Source organism: Kogia breviceps, chromosome 7 (assembly GCF_026419965.1).
Source record: "Kogia breviceps isolate mKogBre1 chromosome 7, mKogBre1 haplotype 1, whole genome shotgun sequence".
Classification (NCBI taxonomy): Eukaryota; Metazoa; Chordata; class Mammalia; order Artiodactyla; family Physeteridae; genus Kogia; species Kogia breviceps.
In genome coordinates, this window is record NC_081316.1 from 102476841 (window position 1) to 102500680 (window position 23840).

Consider the following 23840-nt stretch of genomic DNA (forward strand, 5'->3'; position numbering starts at 1 on the left):
CTTGTGCGTGCACTGGATTCCTTCATTTTCAGTTTGTGGGGCAGAACCAGAGGGTCTCTTTGGAATTTCGGGGGGTGCAATTTGCAGCCCTTGGGCGGAATCGGAGGTTTGGGTAGAGGAATCCCGAGGAAGTACAATTTAGCATCTTAACTTTCTGTGAAGATTCAGTCTTTCGCGTGGGCTCGGTCCGCGTTTTATGGAAACTAATTAAAAATTAACCTCTTAGCTCTGTAGTCAAAATCACAGTCCTTTACATTTCTGTGCCCTGCAGGGACGGGGAGCAGATAGAGAATGAGGAGGAGGAGAAGTACCTCTTTAGCGACGACAGCTCTGAGCTGACCATCAGAAAGGTGGACAAGAATGACGAAGCCGAGTACGTCTGCATCGCCGAGAACAAGGCCGGCGAGCAGGATGCGTCCATCCATCTCAAGGTCTTCGGTAAGGACAGGGGGTCAAGGTCACCCCTCTGCCACAGTTCCGCTTACCCCGCACGGTCCATCAGCAAGACCCTGTCCACTCTGCCTGGGAATCTACCCCACTTCTTGCCAGCTTCACCACGTCGGCCCTAGTCCAAGCCATGCATCGGTCCCCTTCAGCCCCTCCCACTCCCAGTAGCCAGAATAACCTTAAACACCACCACTCTGTTTCAAATCCTCTAACGGCTTCCTGTTGCAACCAGAATAAAATCAAGACTCCCTGCAGTCGATAGAGGCCAGATCTGAGCTAGCCCCTGGCTTCCTTCCTGACCTCATCATGCCTCTGCTGTGCTCTACATTTAAAGCTCTCCAACCCCGGAAGCCCTCTTCTTCTCCCTCAGACACGCTAAGCTCGTTCTCTGTCTCAGGGCTGTTACACTAGATGCTTCTTCTGCTTGGAATATCATTTCCCCAGATCCGCTGTGAGCCGCCCTCGTGTCATCCCTAATCCAGATGTCAGTGCATCATTCAGATCAGCTGCTTCTCAGTGAATCCTTCCCTCCCTGCTCTGGCCAGTGCATCTCCCTTATCTTCACTCCACCCATCTCTTCTTCAGTGCCCTTTTCGGTACCGAAACTCATCTCATTTACATACTGGTTTGGGGAGTTATTTCTCCTGCCTCCACTCTTCTGTTAGTGACCAAGTGGCTGCCTCTGTCTCCATTTCTTCTTTCCCTGGCCTGTGTGAAGCAGGGTCATGAAAGTCATGAAAAGAACCTCCGTATCTCTACTCACTTCGTCTCTATAAACTCAGTTAATCCCTGGCCTGTGTGAAGCAGGGTCATAAAAGTCATGAAAAGAACCTCCATATCTCTGCTCACTTCGTCTCTATAAACTCAGTTAACTTCCATTCATTGAGAGCTGAAATGCACTTTGACCTGACTTTGACAAACGAATTTGTGGCAGAGAGATGTTTAACCTAGTGGCTCTCAGCTCTGTCTGCTCATCTTCTATTTATCTATCTATTTATCTGACCATCTTTTTTAAAAGCACAGATAAGCGAGTCCACTGTCGGTGGTGCTGCCAGAGTACAGACACCGCAGGGGCAGCCCTGGCACACACAGCTCCCTGGTGGTTCCAGCACCTGCGCTTTGGGAACCTGCCTGGGACCCGCTTGTTTAGCCTGATCCGGAGAACTCACTGATGTTTGTAAACACAGACCTTTGAAAATCCAGCGTTTATGTGCAATTGGACCTGCTATCCCAGATGAATCCCGTTTACTCGTTAATGACAATGAATTAATGGGCTTAGAACCAGGTTATCAGTTTGGTCTAAATTAACTGTGCATACTCGAAAGTGAAGCTAAACTTCTTGGAAAATATTCTTTTTTTTTTTTATTTTTTTATTTTTTTTTATTTATTTTTTTTTATTTTTTTTTATTTTTTTTTTGTGGTATGCGGGCCTCTCACTGCTGTGGCCTCTCCCGTTGCGGAGCACAGGCTCCGGACGCGCAGGCCCAGCGGCCATGGCTCACGGGCTTAGTTGCTCCGCGGCATGTGGGATCTTCCCGGACCAGGGCACGAACCCGTGACCCCTGCATCGGCAGGCGGACTCTCAACCACTGCGCCACCAGGGAAGCCCTGGAAAATATTCTTGACAGTCTTTTCTCTGATTCTGACTTATCTACCCCAGTCACTCTGATTTTAAGTTTTTCTAGATGAAAGACAGGTGCATTTGTTAATGTATTCCTTAATTTTCACAAATACTTACTAAGCGCCCTTGTTGCTGGGCGAGGGGCTACAGAGATGAGTAAGATGTGGTCTTTTGACCCTGAGAAGCACAAAAAGGGACATAAACATATAAGCGCATAAATTCTAATAGATGGTGTCAGTTAACAACATTTGAGTACCAGCTGTGGGCCCAGCCATTACCCAGGTTACAAAGATGAATCACAGGTACTCTGTTCTCACCAGTGGGTTCACAGGCTAACGGAGAGAATCAGTGCTGAAATTTTTAATGACTTCATAATAGCAATATGCACAGTGTTTTATAAGAAAAGATTTGATTTCTGGTCCTGTGTGACAGAAGTTAGAGAAGTGTTTGAAGATGATACGCTTTTCCCAAGTGGGAGTTTCCCAGATGCAGGAGAGGTGGACAAGCCTTTCAGGTCAGGCCACACAGGCATCGAGGCCGGAAGAGCCAATGTTGTGGTGAATGTGAACTTGTGAACGAGGACTGTGTCTGCTCCACTCACAGGCATACCCCCAGGGCCTAGAACATCACCAGGCATGTAATAGACACCTGTGTTTGAATAAATGAGGGAATCATAATTAGTTTCATATGAATGAAGCATAATGTATGTGGCAGGGAGATGAACCTGGAAACATGTAATCACTTGTCTTTAGGAACTTCTTTTACATATCAGCTCAATAAAGTAATAATAATAATACCCAACGCAAAGTGAGCACGTATAATGTGCCTAGTACATTGTATGTGAAGTACTATCCATAAGTGACCTCTTTTAACCTCATCACAATCCTATGAAGTGGATTTAATTTTTATCCCCATATTGCAAGTGAGGAAATTGACCACAGAGAGATTCGGTGTCCTACCCAAGGAGCCGGGACTCAAACCCCAGCTTTCACATCCATTCCCGGGGCTGGCAATGGTGGTCACTCCTCCATGAAACCCAGTTTAACACATATTACATCTGAATTCCATATGGAATGACTAGTGGATTCTGCCTTTACCTCCATGGGTTACATGGTTTCTCTACGGAACTACGCTCAGTTCTAACTTGGCTGGTCAAGAAGAGATCTTGGCTTCTGTTCCAGGCCTCTCTGGTGGCGACGGCTGCCCCGAGAAGGAGGAGTGTGTAGTGTCAAGAGCCACGTGGGGCTGTGCTAAGGTGAAGAGGGTGGGTGAGTCCAGGGAAGGAGGCAGGAAAGTTGGATGCAGGACCTGTGGGACTGCAGGATTTGTATTTCCACCCTCCTCCCTCCTGCATCACACACACACTCTCTCTCTCACACACACACACACACACACTCTCACACACACACTCACACACACACACTCCCTCTCTCACATACACACTCTCACACACACACTCTCATGCACATACTCACACACACACTCTCTCTCTCTCTCTCACAGACACACACACACACACACACACACACACACTCTCTCTCTCTCTCTCTCTCTCTCTCTCTCTCTCTCACTCCACTACCACAGTTCTTTCCCAAGATTGCAACTGGGAGAATGGTCATTAGGCAGCCCAGTAGGGCAAACAAGGAGATGTGGGCCGACTCCTGCAGAGACAGGTAAAAGGATCATAGACGCCCCATCCTCCGGGTCCCATCCACCTCTAATCTGGGCCCCATCCTCCTCTGTAACATCCTGAGGAGAGTTCACATGGTCTCCTTGGAGCAACCTGGTACCTCATGTGTACCCTCCTTTCTCTCTTCATTTCACATTCTTGACCTCCTTTCTCTCCTCCTCCTTCTGGCCTCCCCATGGGTTTTGGAGATTGGTACTAAGGCCTGGGAGCCAGGTGGGGAAGAGCTAGCTAGTTGGGACTTCATCTTTCTTCAGCCCCTTTTTCCCTCTCCTTTGCCTTCTGCCTTGCCATCAGGGACCAGCATTTGGGGAGACATGGGGTAGGTTCCCCAGAAGCAGCAGAGTTACAGCAATGAGGCAGAAGAGGAAAGAAGCCTGTAGCTTAGATAGTAAAGAAGTTCTCAGAACGGTGGCTTCAAGAAGGGCTAGCAATTAGTGTGTAAGGGACATATCTAAATTAGGGACTATTGTAATTATCCTAAGTAGTACCATTTTTTCCTAAGAAAGGGACGTGTTCTAGCATGCACTGCCCTAGTTATCAGCCAGAAGCTCTTTTTACTAAGAGCATCCTACCTTCCTTTAAACTTGACTATGACTTTCCATTGCTCCCCTCCCCTGGGCCCTTCTAAAGAAGCATTTTTGTCTCCACAGATTCTTATTATGCCCATACAAATGCTCTTGAGGCCTCATGGTGCTATGGTCTGAGACAAGTTCACCAGTGGGCAGAAGCTTTGCTTAGCTGACCCCTTAGGACCAAAGCCACCCTTGTGAGTTACAGCAAGGGACAAACAGGCTCCTGAAGGAAGGGGTACCCGGTCATGCCCAACACCGCAGTGCAGGGAAGCAGGGGCCCTGGAGCCCTCCTTGGCCTCGCAGGACCTTGGATTGGAGTTAGAGTAGACAAGTCTGGCCCTCAGTGGCCGGGTGCAGAGCCATGGATATGCTGGATGGAGAGAGCAAGCATGCTTAGAAAACTCACAAAGACAGCTGTGCTCACAGGAGGGTCCATGGGGAGAGGTGCAATGGAACATTCTAAGGCATTAAGTCCCATGGCGGCAGGTGGAGAACAAAACAGGGATCCAAAGTCACAAGGACCGAGAATGGAGGTTCATTAAGATGGTGCACATACCATCCACAGATAAAACCTGGAGAGATTCTTCTAGATTCTGGTGTTCAGAAGGAAGGAAGCTTTCATAAGCAGGATGACCCCAAATCTGTCCCTGTCTGCTTAGTGAAGCCCATTGTCCCAGAGTAATTATTCAGAGCACGCCTTTCACTCTCTAGAATGCCCCAATTTGGACAATAAATGGTATTGCTATCCTATTTCCAAGGCAGCTTTCTAAGCCTTCAGTTAGCCCCAACAATAGCATTGCTTCTGAAGTGCAGAAAGGAATAAGTTACCAGCGAGAAGCTTGCCTTCCTTCCAACAGCCTCTGTAGCCCATACAAAATTAGCCATTGTTAATAATGTTTTTAACAAGAATATATTTTGCCTGTTCAAAGACTTAACACAGTGTAGCCTTTATAACCATCTGGGAAATGGAGTCACCAAGACCAGATATCATTAATAGATGTTAACTGTCCCTTGTCTGTCTTCTGCTAACCTTTTGCTGCCAGGACAAAGCACCGTGGAGTGGGACAAGGTCAGCAAGCGCTGTCTGGCTCACAATGTCCATGTAGGTTCCAAGAGGCCAGAAAGTCAGCCTTCCTGTGGCTGCCTCCAGACCCCAGGCCAACTCGCAGTTCAGTGAATTCAGTAGTCTGGCTGATTTTTTAACTTTTCAATCTGTGATTTTAACAGTAGAGAAAATGCAACTTTTATTTTACCTCTCTAAAACCTCCGGTTCAACACACTTAACACTTACTCCATCCAATATGAGTTATAACCTCCTTGAAAGTTCTGTTGATCAAGATAGACACAGAACCTTCCTGTGGGAAAACCTCACTCACGTGGGCTCCATCCGTTCAAATTTGTAATCATTTGACCACATTGGATTGAGATGTGCCTGGGTGCTAACCATCCAAAAGGATTTGCTATTCTAGGCACCTCATGTAGGGGGAATCTCACAGAGTCAGAAAGTACATTGGTAGATGCCAGGGGCTGGGGGGTAGCGGGTGGGGAGGGGGAATAGGGAGTTAGTGTTTAATGACAGAGTTTCAGTTTAGGAAAGTGAAGAATCCGGGAGATGGATGACACTGAGAGTTGTACAACAATGTGAAGGTACTTAGTGCCACTGAACTGTACAGTTAAATATAGTTAAAATAGTATGCTTTATATTATGTGACTTTTACCACAATAAAAACACATTTAAAAAAAAAGGATTTGTGGAGATGTCCCTGGTGGTCCAGTGGTCAAGAATCTTCCTTCCAGTGCAGGGTACACAGGTTCGATCCACGGTTGGGGAACTAAGATCCTACATGCCGCGGGGAAACTAAGCCCGCGCGCCACAACTACTGAGCCCGCCAGCGCTCTGGAGCCCGGGCACCACTAAGTAGAGAAGCCCGTGCACCTCAACGAAGACCCAGCACAGTGCCCCAAAATTAATTAATTAATTATTTTTTTAAAAAGGATTTGCTATAAGCAGGCCATTAGTACAGATTAGCTGTAGGAGAATATTTGAACTAAATGAGTCATCTTATATAGAAGTAGATATTTGCTACAGAAAATGCACAGCTCCATCATTGTTTTCTGTTTATTAAAACAGAATTAAGGCCTCAACTTGGAGGACATATAATAGGCAGTAGTTTTAATAGTCTACTTGGAGTTACTGTATGAATTTGAATATAAAGGAAATGTAATTCTTTCAAAAATTATCCATAATTCTAATTTATCTATTGTTTGTTTGTTTATCTAGCCTGGCCTTTTTCTTTATTAGTGAAATAAGTTATATTTGTGCAGTGCCATCTTTTCTCTTCAATGGATTTCAGAGGATAATTGTTTTAAATTGGGAAAATTCAATGTTCTCTGATGTTTTTACATTTAAACTCAGCTTTCAAATGCTCGTACTTTCTTGCATTACCCAAAACATTTGGGAAATGAGCTCACCTCAACTCATCTTCTTCCCAAGCCCCAGCCCACTCCCCAGCCCCCAGTGAGTCACCCACCACATTTCCTTACTTGAGTTAATGCTAACACAACCCTCCTAGGTATTAAGAATCTCAGAGTCATTTGGACTCCTAATTTCTTCTTTGGATTCTTCCCATCTCTACTTGCCCTCTGTTCGCTTCCACTTCCTGTAAAGCCTTCCTTCAGCATCTCTCTTGAAGCTGCCCTTTCTCCTCCATTCCCGCCACCCACCCCCGAGAGGACGTTCGGGATTGTATTACATCACATCTGGGGCAATGCCAGGGCTTCCAGGTTGGTTTTCCCACCTTCAGGTTTTCTCCATCTTCAATTTTGCCTAGATTAACCTTCCTTTAATACAAGTGAGCATTTCATTCCTCTGACTAAACACTGTCAGTGGGTCTCCACCAGGCAGGGGATAAAATTCAAGCCAGAGTTGTAACCGGGCAACCACGATGCTCTCTGCCTGGGTCCAGCACTGTCTCCCACTGCTTTGAGGCACAGACACGCAGACCCTGATGCTCTGCTCTCTTCCCCACCCTCTCCCCACACATTCTTGCTTCTTTGCTTTCACGCACGCACCTTTCTGCACTCGGAATGACTCCGTGTCCACCCAGAGTTCCACGTACTGAAAATCTCACAACCCAGCCCCAAAGACTGCCTCCTCATGAAGACTCAGCCAGAGGAGGGCTCTTTCTCTGCTCAGGCCTCCTGCACCATCACCCTCAGTGCTCTCCCCATTCGGGACGTTGTTATTACTGTCACTTTGGTGTCGTCATTTGCCTGCTCCATTGCAAGCTGCTGGGGGGTTCAGCTCATTAACTCATACAACACCTAGAATACGGCCTTATGATTAATAAGTTGATAACCTTTGTTGAATGGTGCCTTTATAATTCAAACCTGGAAAGCTAAAAAAATGTCAAACTCATGGAAGTGTTCTGTCTTTTCAGCAAAACCCAAAATCACCTACGTAGAGAACCAGACTGCCATGGAACTAGAGGAACAGGTCACACTTACCTGTGAAGCCTCAGGAGACCCCATTCCCTCAATCACCTGGAGAACATCCACCCGAAACATCAGCAGCGAAGAAAAGGTATAATGTCGCCCAAGAGTTTCAGGGCCATGGAATGCAGACTCTACGTGGATTGAGTCTGCCCCATGCCCAGTCCTCTTCGGTGAACCAGAAAATGGGATGTGGTCACCGGAGGCTGCAGCCAGGTCCTATGGCCCCCCTCCTCCAGCCTGCCCTGGCTATGGCCTGCTCAGCATCCCCTTGAGATGGAAGAGACACAATTCCTTGCATGGATTTGTAGGGGTGCGATATTAGTGGGTATGGTTAGGTTAGATGTTGCAAGGAGGAAGGGGATAGTGATTTTCAAACCAAGGTTATGGAGCTGGGAGGAACAAGGAAAGTTAAAGTCCCGGTGCACTGGGTGATATTAGCATCATCTCAGGAGCACCCAAGGAAATGTGTCCCAGAACTACTAGGGATCAGGATGAGCCGATGAATTCTTCTCCTTGTGATTTATATGTTCATGCTCTACAAGCACTATATGCACAAAAGCTTGGTTGCCTTTGTGTCTGCCTGTATTCTCGGCCGCACTTGCATATCATTTTGTTCTAAAGGCAAAAATAATTAGCAGTTTCTATGTGATGATCATTACACCAGGTTCCACAATATATTCTCTGAGAGATGAAGAACGTTATAGCAACCTTCCTGGCAAATTTAAATGACTGGGAAGATTTAGCTTTCAAGCACATGGATTTATAGACCACCGGAAAGCTGTCTTTATTATTAACAGTCTATAAAAATTGAGGTAACCCCACATCAGACAGCCTTTTGCTGTTGAGTGGGCCAAAAGACAGGGGGAGGAAGAAGCTTGGTTTTCAAGCAACTTAAACCTTCTTATGGCACTTCTCCAATCTCATCTCATCTCATATATCCTGTAGTAATGGGTTTCATTTTAGTTGGCCAGAGCTTTGTCACCTATTCAGGAGTAATGGCCTTGGCTTTAAAGAACATTTATAATGGATGGCTGATTGACTAGAATGTCACAAAAGATAGATCTTCACTCTTCTGCCTGCCTAAAGGAAATCCCTAGAGAGGGTAGACTTAAATAAAGCTAAAAAGGGATAGTGTGAAATTTCAGAGCCAAATTTGGGATTTGCATTTGAAGAACTGATTTCTCTCCTACTAATAGAAAACAAAACTAAATCAAGAGGAACAGAAATTGCTGTTCCAAAAAAACCCATTAATTTTTGCAAGTTTTACCTCCAGAGTTGAATTCAACTTAACAAAAACTCAACCGAGGAACTGCTAAGTATTTTTGAAACTTGCATATGCTGTTTGATATTGTGCAAACCAACCGAATTAAGTAATGTAGTGTTTACTTGGATACTTTATCAACATTGGAATTAAACCCTCAGCTCAGATTTTAGCTCCCATCGTGTGTGTTACGTGGATTGAATGTACATTTCAAGGCTTAAACCACAGGGCTGCCACTTGGCAGATTTTTCTACATCAGGCTTGAGAGTAGATTTGTCCCGAATGACCCAGTGTATATCTTTAAGGGAAGGACAGAAATAACATCTACTCCAGATGAATGATGGTTTTAAATTCTATATCTTTCCTAGGAGTAGCTCAACAGCCAAGCTAGACCAGAAGAGTTATTAAGACTTGTGCCTACCTCAGGTCCTTTAATAGGTGGGCACTTCTGGCTTGTATCTGTGAATTCGTTTTTATAGAATGAGAACCAAAAACCAGGCATTAATCACACACTCATACTTCCTAAATATAAAAACCAAAGGTGTCTAGCAGAGACCATGTCAAGCCAAGTAGGCTTTGCATAGTTCAATTACCAGTGTAGATCATTAGTCTCAATCTGAGATAATTATTTAAGCCCAGCCACATAGGTTGTGTTGCACTTTCTTTTACTGTGGACCGCCTTCAAGTGACATTACTGCAACATGAATGAATCAATGTTAGAACAAGCCTGCCAAATTGGCCAGTGATGTGACCCCAGATCAGCATATTTGCCTAAATGAAATGCTGTATAGAAAAATTACTATTTCTATTCATTACATATTGACATCAAAAAGGCATGATAGCCATCTTATACTGGGGGTGGCTAAAAATTAAGGAAACAGAGATGGCCTATTCGTGAGCTAGGTGGTCTCCAGATAGTAAATTTCACTTTCCCTTTGACAGCTACTCCTTGTTTTCTCCTCCATCTGAAGTTGCATTATACATATTGATAATTAGGTATCAAGATTATTAGAGTCACAGAATTATAGGAGGAGAAGAAAACAATTTTCTTTTTAAAGTCAAGACTATATGCTGAGCAGTAAGAATAGCCAATTGTTTCTAGTGGGAAGGGAAAGAAGCCTCCTGAGAAAGTAGATCGCATAACCTGCCAGAATCATAGAAGGTCGGAAGGAAGGGGCCTTTGGACGTTATCTAGTCTCACTGCCAAAAAGTCACTCAGCCCTTGCTTGAAGGGTGACAGTGTCAGTTCTTTGCAGTCAGGCGGCCAACACTGATGGTCAAGAGGCCCTGCTTCGTTGCGCCTGCCACTTCTCAGCCTTCCAGCCCCTACAACTCAGTCCTTTGTGTGAGAGCCATTAACTAGCTCTCCAGTTTTCCTTTAGTCAGCCTTCTGCCCTGTAACACATCCATTTATTTTCACTGCTGCTCTTATCTTATGGTTTCCACACCCTTCACCTTTTTAGTCATCCTGTACTAGAGAGCTTCACTTCCCTAGTGTCCCCTATAACTTTGTGGTGCCCAGTATAGCTAATGGAGACTTCCTGGCTCATTGCTCCCTTGATCTGGACACTGAAATGCTGTCAACATCACGTTAACCCTTTAGCAGTTTCCTCGTTCTGTTGTCTCCTGTTGAGCTTGTGATCAACGAAAATGCCCAGCTCTTCTTGGCATGAACTGCATTTAAGCTGCATATCCCCTGTCCTGTCCTTATGCAATTGATTGCTTAACCAATAATGTAGAATTGTATATTTATTTCTATTAAAGATTGTTTTGTTTGTTGCAACGCAGTATTTCTCAGTGTGGGTCACAAATGACAGTTTGTGAAGACTCTTTCTTCACTGGGACTGTCCTGTGCATTGCAAGATATTTAACATCCCTAGTCCCTTCCCTTTAAATGTTAGTAACCAGCTCTAATCATTGTCGTTACCAAAAGCTTCACATACAGAAACACTCCTTGGCTTGAGAACGACTATTTTAGTCCATCTTTCTGACCAGTCAGGACTGGCTTTCATCAGAACTGTCCTTAGAGTTCTTTGGGTCCAGGGCATTTCAACCAATGTGGGTCCCCCCTGTTTTATCTATGTTTGTTAAAAGCAATGGGCTATAGCAGTCGATGGTGACCCCAGTTCCAAGCACAAGACCCAAGGGCAGGCAATTCAGCCTTCCCCATGCAACTGCCATCTAGCATCTCTATTAGCTGTTGCTTCCAACCTCGTATGAATGCTTATTTGAAATGTCTTTGTCCAAGTCACTGATTAAAATGTTGACTGGAACATGGTCAAGTACAGAGCCCTTAGAATGCCACCGGCGCTTCCCTGGGGTGAGTGGCTCACGCCTTGGTGCTCTCTTATGATTCTGATGACGTTCATGGAAGGCTCAATGCTTCCTTTAATAAAGTTAGTGACAACAGAAGCTGATTAAAGCAGCTTGGTCTTTTGCTTCACTGCTTAGTTGAATCTAGTATTAATCCTTCTTAGGAGAAGAAGGGAGAACAGGCTTTCACTCATAGGCTTGTGGTGACTTTCTAACGGTATACTGATGTTCTTCATTTAAAAAAGAAGGGAAAAAAAGAAAAAACCAGTACACTGAGCCCAAAAGTCACACTCTGTCTTTGGCAATGTCTCTAGGTTTAGTCTAGTCACTCATTTAAGATTGATTATAATCAATCCATTTGGCTTCAGCTAGTTGAGTTGGTTTCACTCAACAAATGATAATAGCTAGGCTAAGCTTGGGTCACTGAGATCATTAGAGGAGATCATCTGTCTGAAAGTTAATCCATTTCTTAGTGGTCAGTAGTCTGTTGACAAAAAAAATTTGAATATCGTAATGGGTCAGTTTGATCGATGTGTATGGAGGGCATTGTAGTAACTGTAGATACAAAGAAAGTTTGTGCAACGACATCATTTTATTACCCATCCTATCGAGGCTCATTTTTTAAATCGCCGGTTATTTTAAAGACCCGCAGTGAGTGGTGCCAAATTCCAGGTACCATTTACATATTGCGTGAGAGCCCTGGATGGTAATTTACATACTTTGTCCCTGGCAGAACAAGTCCAGGCTGTGCTCATTTGAATGTATCAGTGCCTTTGAAGAGACTGGGAAAGAAAGGCTTGTTAAACCTTAATGTCTAAGAAGAAGGAGAAGAGCAAAGAGTTGAGATCAGAAGAGATAGAAATAAGTGAAAGGCATTTCATGAACCTTGAATTCTGAGTAGACAGAGTATCCTACAACAAAGAGAAACCTTTTGACAAGGTGAGAGTGGCATGGACATGTACACACTACCCAACGTAAAATAGATAGCTAGTGGGAAGCAGCCACATAGCACAGGGAGATCAGCTCCGTGCTTTGTGACCACCTAGAGGGGTGGGATAGGGCGGGTGGGAGGGAGACACAAGAGGGAGGGGATATGGGGATATTTGTATACATATAGCTGATTCACTTTGTTATACAGCAGAAACTAACACACCATTGTAAAGCAGTTATACTCCAATAAAGACGTTAAAAAAAATGAAATTCTGGATTCCCTAGAAACTGAAGTTTCTTTTCACCAGGAAGAATTCCTCATTCAATGTACAACAGGTGCTCACTCTTAAACATTAGGAAAGGTGCGTGCCTTGAGCAGTTGGAGTCTAGTTTATCCAGGATGCAGGCAGGAGTATAACAGGGAATACTTAGGATAAGTGTCTATCACTTCACTTCACTTTAATTTGTATACATACTCCTACAGACTTGGGTGTAAGATCGTAAAACATGCAAATATTAAAAGAAACTGGAACTAACAGTTTTGAGAGCACTGCTAACTAGTTTAGGTTTTAAGTATGTATATTTGCATATCAGGTTGTCTTAAAGTGGGCTACATGCCTTCATCCAATGATCAGGGTCAAGGTATATCCTATTATCCCACCAGGCACAGAGGTAGAAGGTCAGGCTACTAAAAGCATTGTGTTACTAGCACCTACTTATCCTAAAAGCCACAAAACCACAGTAAGTTAGGAGAGACACAGGAAGAATCATATCTGAAAAACAAACAACTGCATATGATAGGGCCCCTGAAAATTGTCTTGATTCATGCAGCCCTGGCATGTGACAGACAAGCTTCTAAGCGATGTGGAAACGGCAACCACATTTGACATGTTGGCCCACTGTTGCTTTGGTCTATGCGTGTTCCTCTTTTCTCACTTTCTTCTTCATGCCAACATCATGTGACATAATTCAACATCTCCATCCTCATGTCTCACAAAAGCTCCTTGCATTTAGTGGACTCTTCCTGAATGTTTGCTAAATCATTTGCATTCCCGGGATTGCATTACTGTGTCTCTGGCGTCGTTTCTACCCTTCTTCCATCTAAACATGAGGGACGATCAGGCAGTCATGCCCTCTAATAAAAAGAATAATGCATATATGATAGTTTTGACTCCCAGCGTGAAATCAGAAAAACTGTAAGCATAGTAGATTCCCCAGTGCTGGATAAATAAAAATCTTGATGTGGGTAGGAAAATACCTAAACTCCCTTTGTGAATGCCATTTTTGATGAAGATGGTGAACGCTTAAGTGTGCATGTCATCTGGGTGTCCCTCTGCCTTTAAGAACCAACTGGAACGTACCATAGCACTCAGAGTTCAGTATCCTCAAAACTTCCTGTCTTAAGGGCATAATTCTCATTCCTAATGTACCCTCTGCTCCTTTCTTTGTTCCTTTTTTTAAAATAAAAATTTGATTTTTTAATAGAATGCATGCATAGAGTTACAAAATGCATGAGCACAAAATAGTATATTGATGATAAGCCGTCCAATAAAATCCAAAGGAGGAGACCTACTCTAGAAGTATCTCTAGATTGTGTGGTTAGAACTAATAGTATCACCTAATAGTACGAGGAATATTCAAGATGTTTTTGGAACAGGAGCAGTCTAATATATCTGCTGGTATCCATATGTACGTCTTCCAAAGATTAGGAAAGACTTTACCTTTGAATTATACATCTTAATGTGCATAAGTGGGGGAAGAAAGCTGAACATAAGCTAAATCCTAAATTAAACTGGGTAGTAAACACACCGTTGAAAGTGGGCCTTGGACAAAGTTCTGAATTAAAAAGAAACTGCATGTGCACGGAATGCAGTGTGATACGTCAATTCTCTAAAGCAACATGTTGTAAAATTTTACTGCTTTCTTGTTGTGTTTTATATCTTGTTCTCTACAGGCTTCGTGGACTCGACCAGAGAAGCAAGAGGTATAGCTTACCTGACCACTAGCCAGTCTGTAGTTTTGAAAGCATTACAGTTCAACTCACCACTACAGTTTAATAATCAGACATGCTAAAACTAATTAGTCATGCTAAAATTAATTAGTAATTCAGTTAGATTAAAGAATAGGTCAATAGTGGTAGACATTACTTAGCAATAGTGTCACTTTAGGATGAGCGAGCAAGCAAGCTGTGTTGGGAGTGGATGAACAAATCCTTATTATTTCCTAAAACTGGATCTTATTCTCTTGCTGGTGCTGATAAAATCACATCCAGGTAATTATATACTTAGAGAAATAAATGGCCCCAGGCCAGGCATTTTGAAATGATAAAATTTTTTTGACTCTTACCTGGTTGATGTGGCTTTGGATCATAAAGTCACAGAGTTAATGATCTAAAAACCCACTCAGCCCTTACCTTTCCAGCTCAACTCATCTTGTTGCTCACTTATTTTATCATGACTGGTCTTGGTAAATTACCACATCACATCTCATCTCGGAGCAATGCAAATGACATCTCTCATTGGTTTTCCCAAATTGCTAAACATATCTATGTTACTTTTATAGAGCATTGAGTTTATGAGATTAGAATGATTTGTCACAAATGGTTCTTTTTTTCTTTTTTCTTTTTTTTTTTTTAAGTCAGTAGTATATTTAGCCTTTGAAATTTCTCTGACTGCTTGCTTCAGTTTGGGTAATGTGGGACTTAGTTTGAAAACTGAAGCTTAATATAAATCTTTAGATTGTAATTGCTATATCCCCTAGACCCTACGGATGATCATGTCTATCATTCTTGACCTGATTTGTGTGATTAAGTGACAGATAGTGAAATAAAAAACAGTATGTTTTAGATGAAGTTCAAGAATCTAATCTATAAATACTTTTTTAAAAAGTAGCCCTTTTCTCCGGATGGAACTTTGATATTGTGTAATATTGTAAATGTAGAATATGGCAATCCTGTAGATTGTACTTTAATTGGGTAAACCCATCCTCCAGTCTTTCGGAAATGATAATTGTTCAGAACACATAACTCATGTGTTCAGGTCATAGCTATAAATATTTCATGCTGTTTAATATTTAAAAGTTGACCGCCTGTCCCCAGGTATTGATGCTAGTTTCTGCACCCTGCTGTCGTCAAATCTAATTCATCATAAGCTCTCTTTGTATCATTCCTTCCTCCCCGTTGTAGGGACTGTAGTTAGATGCATACCCTCGCTAAAACACCTGCCTCCTGTAAACACTCCCCAGGAGTGCTGTCACAGACTGCATGTTTTTATTGCCCAAACGTCATGGGCTCCTTGGGATTGGGGAAGGGAGAAAAGAAGGGTTAATTATCAGCTGCTCCTGAACCACTACCCCTCTCATTCTTCTTGGCCTTGTGTATCTTCCCCATCACTCAGATTTAGACACGGCTACAAGAGGAGCTGAGATTTATCAGGGAGCATTAAGGAGATGTTGAGAGAATTGTTATTATTAGTGGAAGTAATTGGTTTACTCCCAGGAAAGCAGACACCTCACTCCATTTTGCAGACGTATCCTTATCTTAAGTTATCTCGCTCTGGACATAATTGACTTTCAAGTGAGTTCTGCCCCCTGAGGCTCAGAACTTCCGTTCCCTCCTATTTGTCTCAGTCAGGGATGAAGACCTTGAGTCCAGATGAGCTCAAAAGAAGGCTTGGGTCATGGCTGATTTCATCCTGTAAGTTCTGGAAAGCCTTAGGACTTTTCCCTGCAAGAAGAGAGACAAAAATGTTTTGATGAGAAGAGCAATTATAATCGCCTTTCGTACATTTTTGCAAAACCGGTCTTCTTGCCGTAGTGATCTTTTCATTCGTGCCCAGAGTTTATCTGCTTCCTCCTCGAGTCTGGACCATCAGCATGACGTGTGGTCTGGATGGCTTGGAGGTGGCACTCTCTGACTTTGTCCTGGTGCCAGAGTAAATCATTTCAGAGGGAGATAGTCCAATCACACTGGAATCTGTCTGAGTCCCCTCGGAGGGAGAACTGGGCATCTGGCAAATAATTCCATCATCGATCCTGTTTTGAGCCACCTCAAAATAAACTTCTCTATGGAAGGCTGCCTGCTGCTCTGCTGACATCATTAAATGAGAACATTTTCCAGAGAGAACTTTAGACAAAGAGACCAGAGAGAAGGGGGAAAAAAAGTAAGGCTGTCAATGCAACCATTTCCTGAGCTTCTCTTTGACCATTTTCTAGATTATTCTGAGTAAAAACTGCTCATGCCCCTCTTTGTGGTTACTTGTTAATGGCCTTCTCTCACCTACACGACTTTCTTTGCATCTTTTGCTGTTGTATCCTTCCTTGTGGAAATGTTCTCTTGACTTCTGAAAGATTCTGATCAGTTTTCTGTGTTTGTGGTGGCAGCCCCAGGACAAATCCTGGGTGTGTGACAAAAAATTACAGTTCAGTCACCGGCTGGCATCACTGTTGGCTGAACCTGTGATCTCACTGAGATAACCTGAAAGGCCGAGGTGAACCAGGAAGCCCCTCTGCCTTCATTCTGCTGTCTTGGGAATGCAGGAATGACAAGCAGGTCAGGTCAGCCCTCAGAGGTACTTGCAGCGTTGACCTCACACTCCTGATGCCAAGAGTTTAGGTGATGCTTCAAGATTTTGTTTGGTGCATGACTGTAGACTTTTGAGATAAGTGCTCCACGTCTGCCTGTGTCAGCTCTCATTCATCCCCTGGGGTGCAGCTTCTCAGCCCATCAGCTTCACAGCTTTCCAGGCCTCGTGGAGGCCAAGAGCCAAGGCATCTGGGCATTCCCGTCAGAGAGGGCTGGCCCTTGCTGCAGTAGGTAGTGATGGTTTTGCTTGGCTCTTCTGCCTCTTTGCTGGCAGTTGTGTTCTGGCTTCTGGATATGAATGGGATGGGACTTAAATGACTGAAACAGATTAGCTCTACCAGTGATGGGACTTTTTGTGGTAGATCTGAGGCTTCTGTCGAGGCCAATGGTGTCTTGCTTTTGAGCTCCCCAAACTGGCTGCCATATGTTATTTCAATGCTGGGTTTGGGGCTTCCAAACCAGCAGCCAAAAAGAACCTGAAGGCAGGTGTTCTTTAGTTCTTTAAGGGCCCAGCTTCATGGGATGACGGACGATATACAGAGCACTCACCTGTCTATCTTTATGGAATATCGCTCATTGGACTTAAAGAGTATGGCCCAGCCTACGAGGAGCTAGACTCCTTCAGATTGCCAGCTTTCTTGAGGGTCTGGACTCAGACCACATGCCTAGACTCTTCCTAGGCCAGCAACCAGTTTACTTAAGAGTGTCAAGGGGGGAAACCCCTTGGAAATATTTCAGTGCCCATTGCCCGGGGCTCATATGCTTATTCCCTATTTGACCAAGTCTTGTAATTCCAGAGACTCAGGAAGACAATTCTAGTGTCAAGGGCTAGAATATGGTGACGATAGTGTCCAGAATCCCAAATCTGCCTGGGATTCTCTGTATCACTGTTCCGGGAGAGGGGACCCGGTTCCCCTCACTTCAAGCCCAACAGCTCCTCAGCTCCGGATTGCTGGACTTTTTTCAATGAGATTATTTTACCTTTAAGCATCCAGGAAAGTAAGGCATCTGCAGAAATATGGATTTCTTGTATCATTTCTTTTACTTAGATTTCCCATTATGTGTGCATGCACCAAGGAACAGGCAGATGAGCAGGGGACTAGAAGGAAAGGACGGGAGTGCAGGTTTTCCAGAATCTCACGAGGCAGGACTGTTGCAGCTGCAATGCCTGCCGGCCAGACTTTGGCTTCCATTTTAGATGTGCCAACCAAATCGTCTTGGGGGCCTTGGTTGTCCTTCTCAAGCCAATCTTGGCACATAGGCTAGGCTGCTTGGGTAAACTGAGTCCCATTTTCTGTTTGGGATGCACCCAAGTTCCCATAGTGCTCTCCGGAGCCTCCTCGCAAGTCGGTGCCTAAAGCGAGACTTAGACATTGGCCCAGAGAGCAGAGAGCTGTGAGGCTGGTCGCAGACAGTGATGGCCCGGTCTCCTGGCCCCGCCCAGCCCCGGGCCTGACGCTGTCCCTCCCCTCCTGGCAGACCCTGGACGGGCACATGGTGGTGCGCAGCCACGCCCGCGTGTCGTCCCTGACCCTGAAGAGCATCCAGTACACAGACGCCGGGGAGTACATCTGCACCGCCAGCAACACCATCGGCCAGGACTCTCAGTCCGTGTACCTCGAAGTGCAATGTGAGGAAAACGGTGGGAAGACAGGGGGCAGGGAGGGCCGCGCAGGCTCAGGATGACAGAGGGAAATGGCTGCCAGGACCCGGCCCGTGGTGGTTGGCCCCTGGCCATTTCAAAGCTGTGTCCCCAAGGCACCCCTTCACGCCATCCCCAGGCTTCTTACAAGTCTGCGTGTCTCCCTGTGCAACTCATGGGAAGTGACCCCGATGTCTGCTGTCCCCCGGCACCAGCTCGGCCTCAAGGCGTGACCAGCTTCCTGGTGCCAGGAGACGGAGTGGGGGGAGGGGTCACGATCGTGGCAGTCTTCCTGAGAGCTGCTGTCCTTCTTTGCAGATGCCCCCAAGCTTCAGGGCCCTGTGGCTGTGTACACTTGGGAGGGCAACCAGGTGAACATCACCTGCGAGGTGTTTGCCTACCCCAGTGCCACAATCTCGTGGTTCCGAGACGGTCAGCTGCTGCCAAGCTCCAACTACAGCAATATCAAGATCTACAACACCCCGTCCGCCAGCTACCTGGAGGTGAGACAGGGGGGCAGCGGGCAGGGTGGAGGAGGCACCGTTTGAGGATGTGCAGGCTCCTGGATACAGCTAACATCTTCTCACTTGCTTCCCTGGCACGTCCTGAGCAGGGGAGCCACTGGCTGAGGAAGAAAGTGAGCCTCGGCCCTCTTTCTCTCCCCGGAGCTAGATTGGGGCCTGGGAGGCAGAGTGTGCCTCTCCCATGATCCCCTTTTCTGTTCCCTCTGGGTTAAGGCTGGGCTGCAGCTTTACTGATTCTATGCTCTACTAATTTTAGTTCAATAAATAAGGATCTGAGGTGGGGGCCATTCCGTGGGACACTCGTAACTCAAGAGCTCCTTCTTTCTAAAGGTGACCCCGGACTCTGAAAATGATTTTGGAAACTATAACTGTACCGCAGTGAACCGCATCGGACAGGAGTCTTTGGAATTCATCCTTGTCCAAGCAGGTGAGCACCCCTTATGGCTGCACCACCCTCACCCTTGCCGGCCCTTTTCGTGACCTTCTGTGATGACAGGAGCGTGGGAAGAAGAGGGGGTGAGGGTGAAGAGGCCGGGAGCTCTGGGGGCTTTGAGGATCTGGACATGGGACACGTTGGGAAAGAACTGCATGGTGAGGTGGACCAGGAGGAGACAGGATATAGGCGACAAGATTCCCAAGAGTTAAAAGAAATGAGAGAGATGTGTTTCATGATTGGGAGTTACATCCTGGGCCAAATCAGGCTCACCTGAGTCTCCATATATGTCCTTTCCACAGACACCCCATCATCACCATCCATTGACCAGGTGGAGCCATATTCTAGCACAGCACAGGTGCAGTTTGATGAGCCAGAGGCCACAGGCGGGGTGCCCATCCTCAAATACAAGGCTGAGTGGAGGGCAATAGACGAGGAAGTGTGGCACTCCAAGTGGTATGATGCCAAAGAAGGTAAGTTGGAGAGTCCCGGTACACGCTCACCCCTTGCATTCACCAGATGCCGGCACCCTGACTGCCCATTTGGGTAGGGTGCACACCACTCCCCAATACTGAGAGAGGCCAGATGCCACCACGTGCCGTCCTGTTGATCTTCCTATGCTGCAGCACCATCACCGGCTCCCCAGACTTAGGGCGTGGTCGCATCTCATGTAGAGTTATTGGCCTTCTGCCCCCTGGTACTTCAGAACCTGGTTCTCGTGACCCTGCCAGGATAGATGAGGCCAGCTCAGCCACATGCCGAGCGGAAGCCCTTGCTTAGGTGCTGAGCACAACCAGAGGAGTCCAGTCCACCCCTGCTCTGCATATTTGGGTTCCATGTGCTTCGGGTTCTCTGCTCTCACCCATCCAGGCCTGCTCGGGTCTATTCAGGGACTGGCCTGTAATTAACCAGATAAGCAGAGCCAACAAGACAGGTCTGCTCTTAAGTCAATCCTATGATATATTTCCAAACCACAGATTTGAAAAATAACCTTTGGATGACTGCAATTTGAAGTCTCTGAGCTCGGATCATCTTTCCCTGAGGACTGAATATATTTATGTCGAACTCTCCCTTTGGGGGTTAATTGGAATAACTCAGTGAAGTAGGTTTCGTTTCTGTAGAAATTTTTAATCCTGGAAATAAGGGTAGAATTGGGAGTGGGCTAGGACACGGTGTCATAGCAATTCAGAGACATCTTTCAACCCAGTTTTCCTGAGCATTCATCCTGCCAGGAAGCTCCTTTCACTCCTTCAGCTTTGGGGACGGCTGGGAGGACTCTCTGGGTAATCAGGATTAGAGCTAGAAGAAAATGATCCTTTACGTCCCTGACTTCCCCCCTGAAACCTCATACCAAATCTGTGGCTTTTTTTTTTTTTTTTCTAGTTAACTTTTTTATTGTGGTAAAAGATATTTAACATAAAATGTATTATTTTAACCATTTTTAAGTGTACAGTTCGGTGGCATTAAATACATTTACGTTGTTGTGCAACCCTCACCACTGTCCATCTCCAGAACTTTTTCATCATCCTAAGCTCAATACCCATTCAACAATAACTCCTCATTCCCTCCTTCCCCCAGCCCCTGGCAACCACCATTCTACTTTCTATATAGCTGACTAGTAATAGTCTCTGTATAGTTGACTCTTCTAGGTACTTCATATAAGTGGAATAATACAGCACGTGTCCTTTTCTGTCTGGCTTATTTCACTTAGCGTAATGTCGTCAAGGTTCATCCATGTAATGGGTGTCAGAAGGTCATTCCTTTTTAAAGCCAGATAATATTCCATTGTATGTATCGACCATATTCTGTTTATCCATTCATGTGTCAGCAGACACTTGGGTTGTTTCCACATTTTGGCTGTTGTGAACATGAGTGTACAAATATCTATTCCAGTCCCTGCTTTCAGTTCTTTTGCACATATATCCACAAGTGGAATCGCTGGATCAAATGAGAATGCTGTGTTTCACTTTGGGGAGACCTGCCCTGCTGTTTTCCATAGCAGCTACACCATTTCACCAATAGGCTTTTCCTCCTTTGTGACCCTTTTCGTATTTTCATGACAGCCAGCATGGAGGGCATCGTCACCATCGTGGGCCTAAAGCCCGAGACAACGTACGCGGTCCGGCTGGCGGCCCTCAACGGCAAGGGTCTGGGCGAGATCAGCGCAGCCTCCGAGTTCAAGACGCAGCCAGTCCGTAAGTAAAGCCAGCTGCGCAGCCTCTTCCCCTTGGGGGCAGGGGGGACCGTGAGCGAGCCCATCCATTGTTCAGATGACAGCTTTTTGTCTTTCACATCCCTCTGCTTACAGTGGCCCCACCTCCTAGTTCTCTCGCCCTCCGTGATGGCTGATACCCAGTCCCCCTTTGTCCTCACTTTCTTGAAGGGCTTGGTGACACCATCATAGCAGCTGGTCCAGCTTGTTAGAATAACAGCCGGGGAGGAAAACCACTAACACATGTTATTAAAGACAACAGGAAGAATCACGGCAGCGTGGTAGGGAGGGATCTGGGTAGATTTGCTTTTTGTCACCAGGGCCCTAAGCAGCCGGTGACCTGAAGGAAGACAGTAAACGCAGCGACAGTTGACATAATTAGTTGTGGGATTTTTGACGCAGCAGAGATACTCAGTTATAGGAAAATGGAGCCTGCTGTAGGATATATGAGCAGCAGCAAAAGCCCAACAAGGCAAAAGGGAGAAAAATGGCCTCTGACGTTCCTACGCCTCCTCCCTTCCCACATCGGAGCACAGTCGGGGTCTCCCTGGTCAAGGCCTCTTCCAGGAGTCGCTCCTTCCTGATCCCATTCAGGGTTGCAGCTCTGTTTGTCTCCATCACTCCCTGTTTCCTTAAACCAGGCATGCCGTACTTTTCCCTCCCTTCCCACACGTAGCCAGGCTCCGGGTGAGCCCTGGTCTAGTCCTATCCCTCCACAGACTGGAGTTCCTGCCCTGGGAGAATGGTGAGTCCATCCGGGTTGAAGAAGATGCTGTAGCACAGACTCCGCTCCCTGGGCCCTCTCTGACTCCTGGATTAAAAAGCACACGGGGGGGGATCCTTTGCTCTCTTCTCTCTGAAGCCAGGGGCCTGGGAAGTGATCCCCTTACCTCTTGCCAGAAGTAGAAAGCCTGTCTCATCTTCCTCGTACAGGAATTGCTTCTTTCTGGATTTGAAGTAATTTGATAATTTGAGTTTCCAGCTCCGTGTGTTCTGCGGATCCTATTCATTTCTTTTACATCTTATTTTTTTTTCTTGGGTCTGTCTCTTGTCTTTTCTTTTCGTCTGTGTTCCATCCATGGGATATGCAGATAGCCCTCTTCCACGTAAGTGCCTCTTCATACCTCATTACCTGTTTCTATAGCGTTAACATCTGCTAGTTCTAGTTTTTAATTGAGTTCTGGTCCCTTTTGTCCCCTAGAGGCTGAAGTAGATGATATCGTCCGGGCCCTAACCACACTGACCTTAGTCTACTTGTGCTCTTGTTAATGTCCGTAGGTTACACCAAGAGGCTAACACTCGTGCTGTTTTAGAGCATGCAATTTTTGTGTCTTTTGAAATTGTGTTTATTTATTAATTTCTGTGTGTGACGATTTACCCTGTGGCAACATGTTGCTGAGCCAAGCGTGGCGGAGGCGTGCAGAGGGTCTCTGAATAACAGGCTACAGCACCGTCTCACCTTTAGCCGGGTTGCCAGAAAAGTGACCACAGCCTCACCAGGCCTCTGTTCAAAACCCCTTCATGGGCACAAGAACCCGGAAGGATTTTCACATTTGCTTTTAGGAGGTGAAAGAACTGAGCTCACTGCCTCTCCCTTTTCTGTCCGACAGGATGGTAGCCGGAAGGTTCTAAGGAGAATGGTTAGGGGAACCTCGTGCAGCAGCAGCTGCAGTTGTAAAGAGCAGCATGAACTTGGGTTCAAATCACGGGTACATACATCCTGCAGGGGAGTTAAACCCCCAGTTCTGGTCAACTCTGTTCTCTAGCACTAAGTTACTTGCAATGTGGATTTCCATGTTTGGGAAAACTGACCAGCTACTTAGTAGCTCTACTGCCTAGAATGCAGAAAGAGGGTGATTCTCCCCAGGAAGGACACCCTAATCGTGTAAGCTGTAAACAGTGGATCTGGCAGCAGGGGAAACAGGAAGCAAGCCTGCTACTCCAGGAACAGAACTGTGGTCTGGTCTCAGCCTGCACAGATGCCCCCCCAAACTATGCATCCACTGAGGCTCAGCTTCTTCCCAGGTTGAGCTCAGAATGGTGGAGGGAAGTCTTAAGCTGCACACTCTTTTTTGTGGTACGCGGGCCTCTCACTGTTGTGGCCTCTCCCGTTGCGGA

General features: G+C 45.7%; 1 protein-coding gene across 19 annotated transcripts in view; it reads left to right on the forward strand.

Annotated features, from left to right (window-relative positions):
* The window catches only part of NCAM1 (neural cell adhesion molecule 1), a 333434-nt gene that overhangs the window by 271631 nt on the left and 37963 nt on the right, over window positions 1-23840 (forward strand). For 5 of the 19 annotated variants that reach the window (XM_067038952.1, XM_067038953.1, XM_067038960.1 and 2 more), the window contains exons 7-15: window positions 272-438; window positions 7771-7913; window positions 14284-14313; window positions 18391-18541; window positions 18872-19056; window positions 19408-19504; window positions 19813-19983; window positions 21574-21705; window positions 22814-22828. In XM_067038952.1, coding sequence (XP_066895053.1) covers window positions 272-438; window positions 7771-7913; window positions 14284-14313; window positions 18391-18541; window positions 18872-19056; window positions 19408-19504; window positions 19813-19983; window positions 21574-21705; window positions 22814-22828 — 1091 coding nt within the window. The remainder of the gene's footprint in view (window positions 1-271; window positions 439-7770; window positions 7914-14283; window positions 14314-18390; window positions 18542-18871; window positions 19057-19407; window positions 19505-19812; window positions 19984-21573; window positions 21706-22813; window positions 22829-23840) is intronic. The other 14 variants (XM_067038955.1, XM_067038968.1, XM_067038963.1 and 11 more) reach the window with 3 other exon arrangements.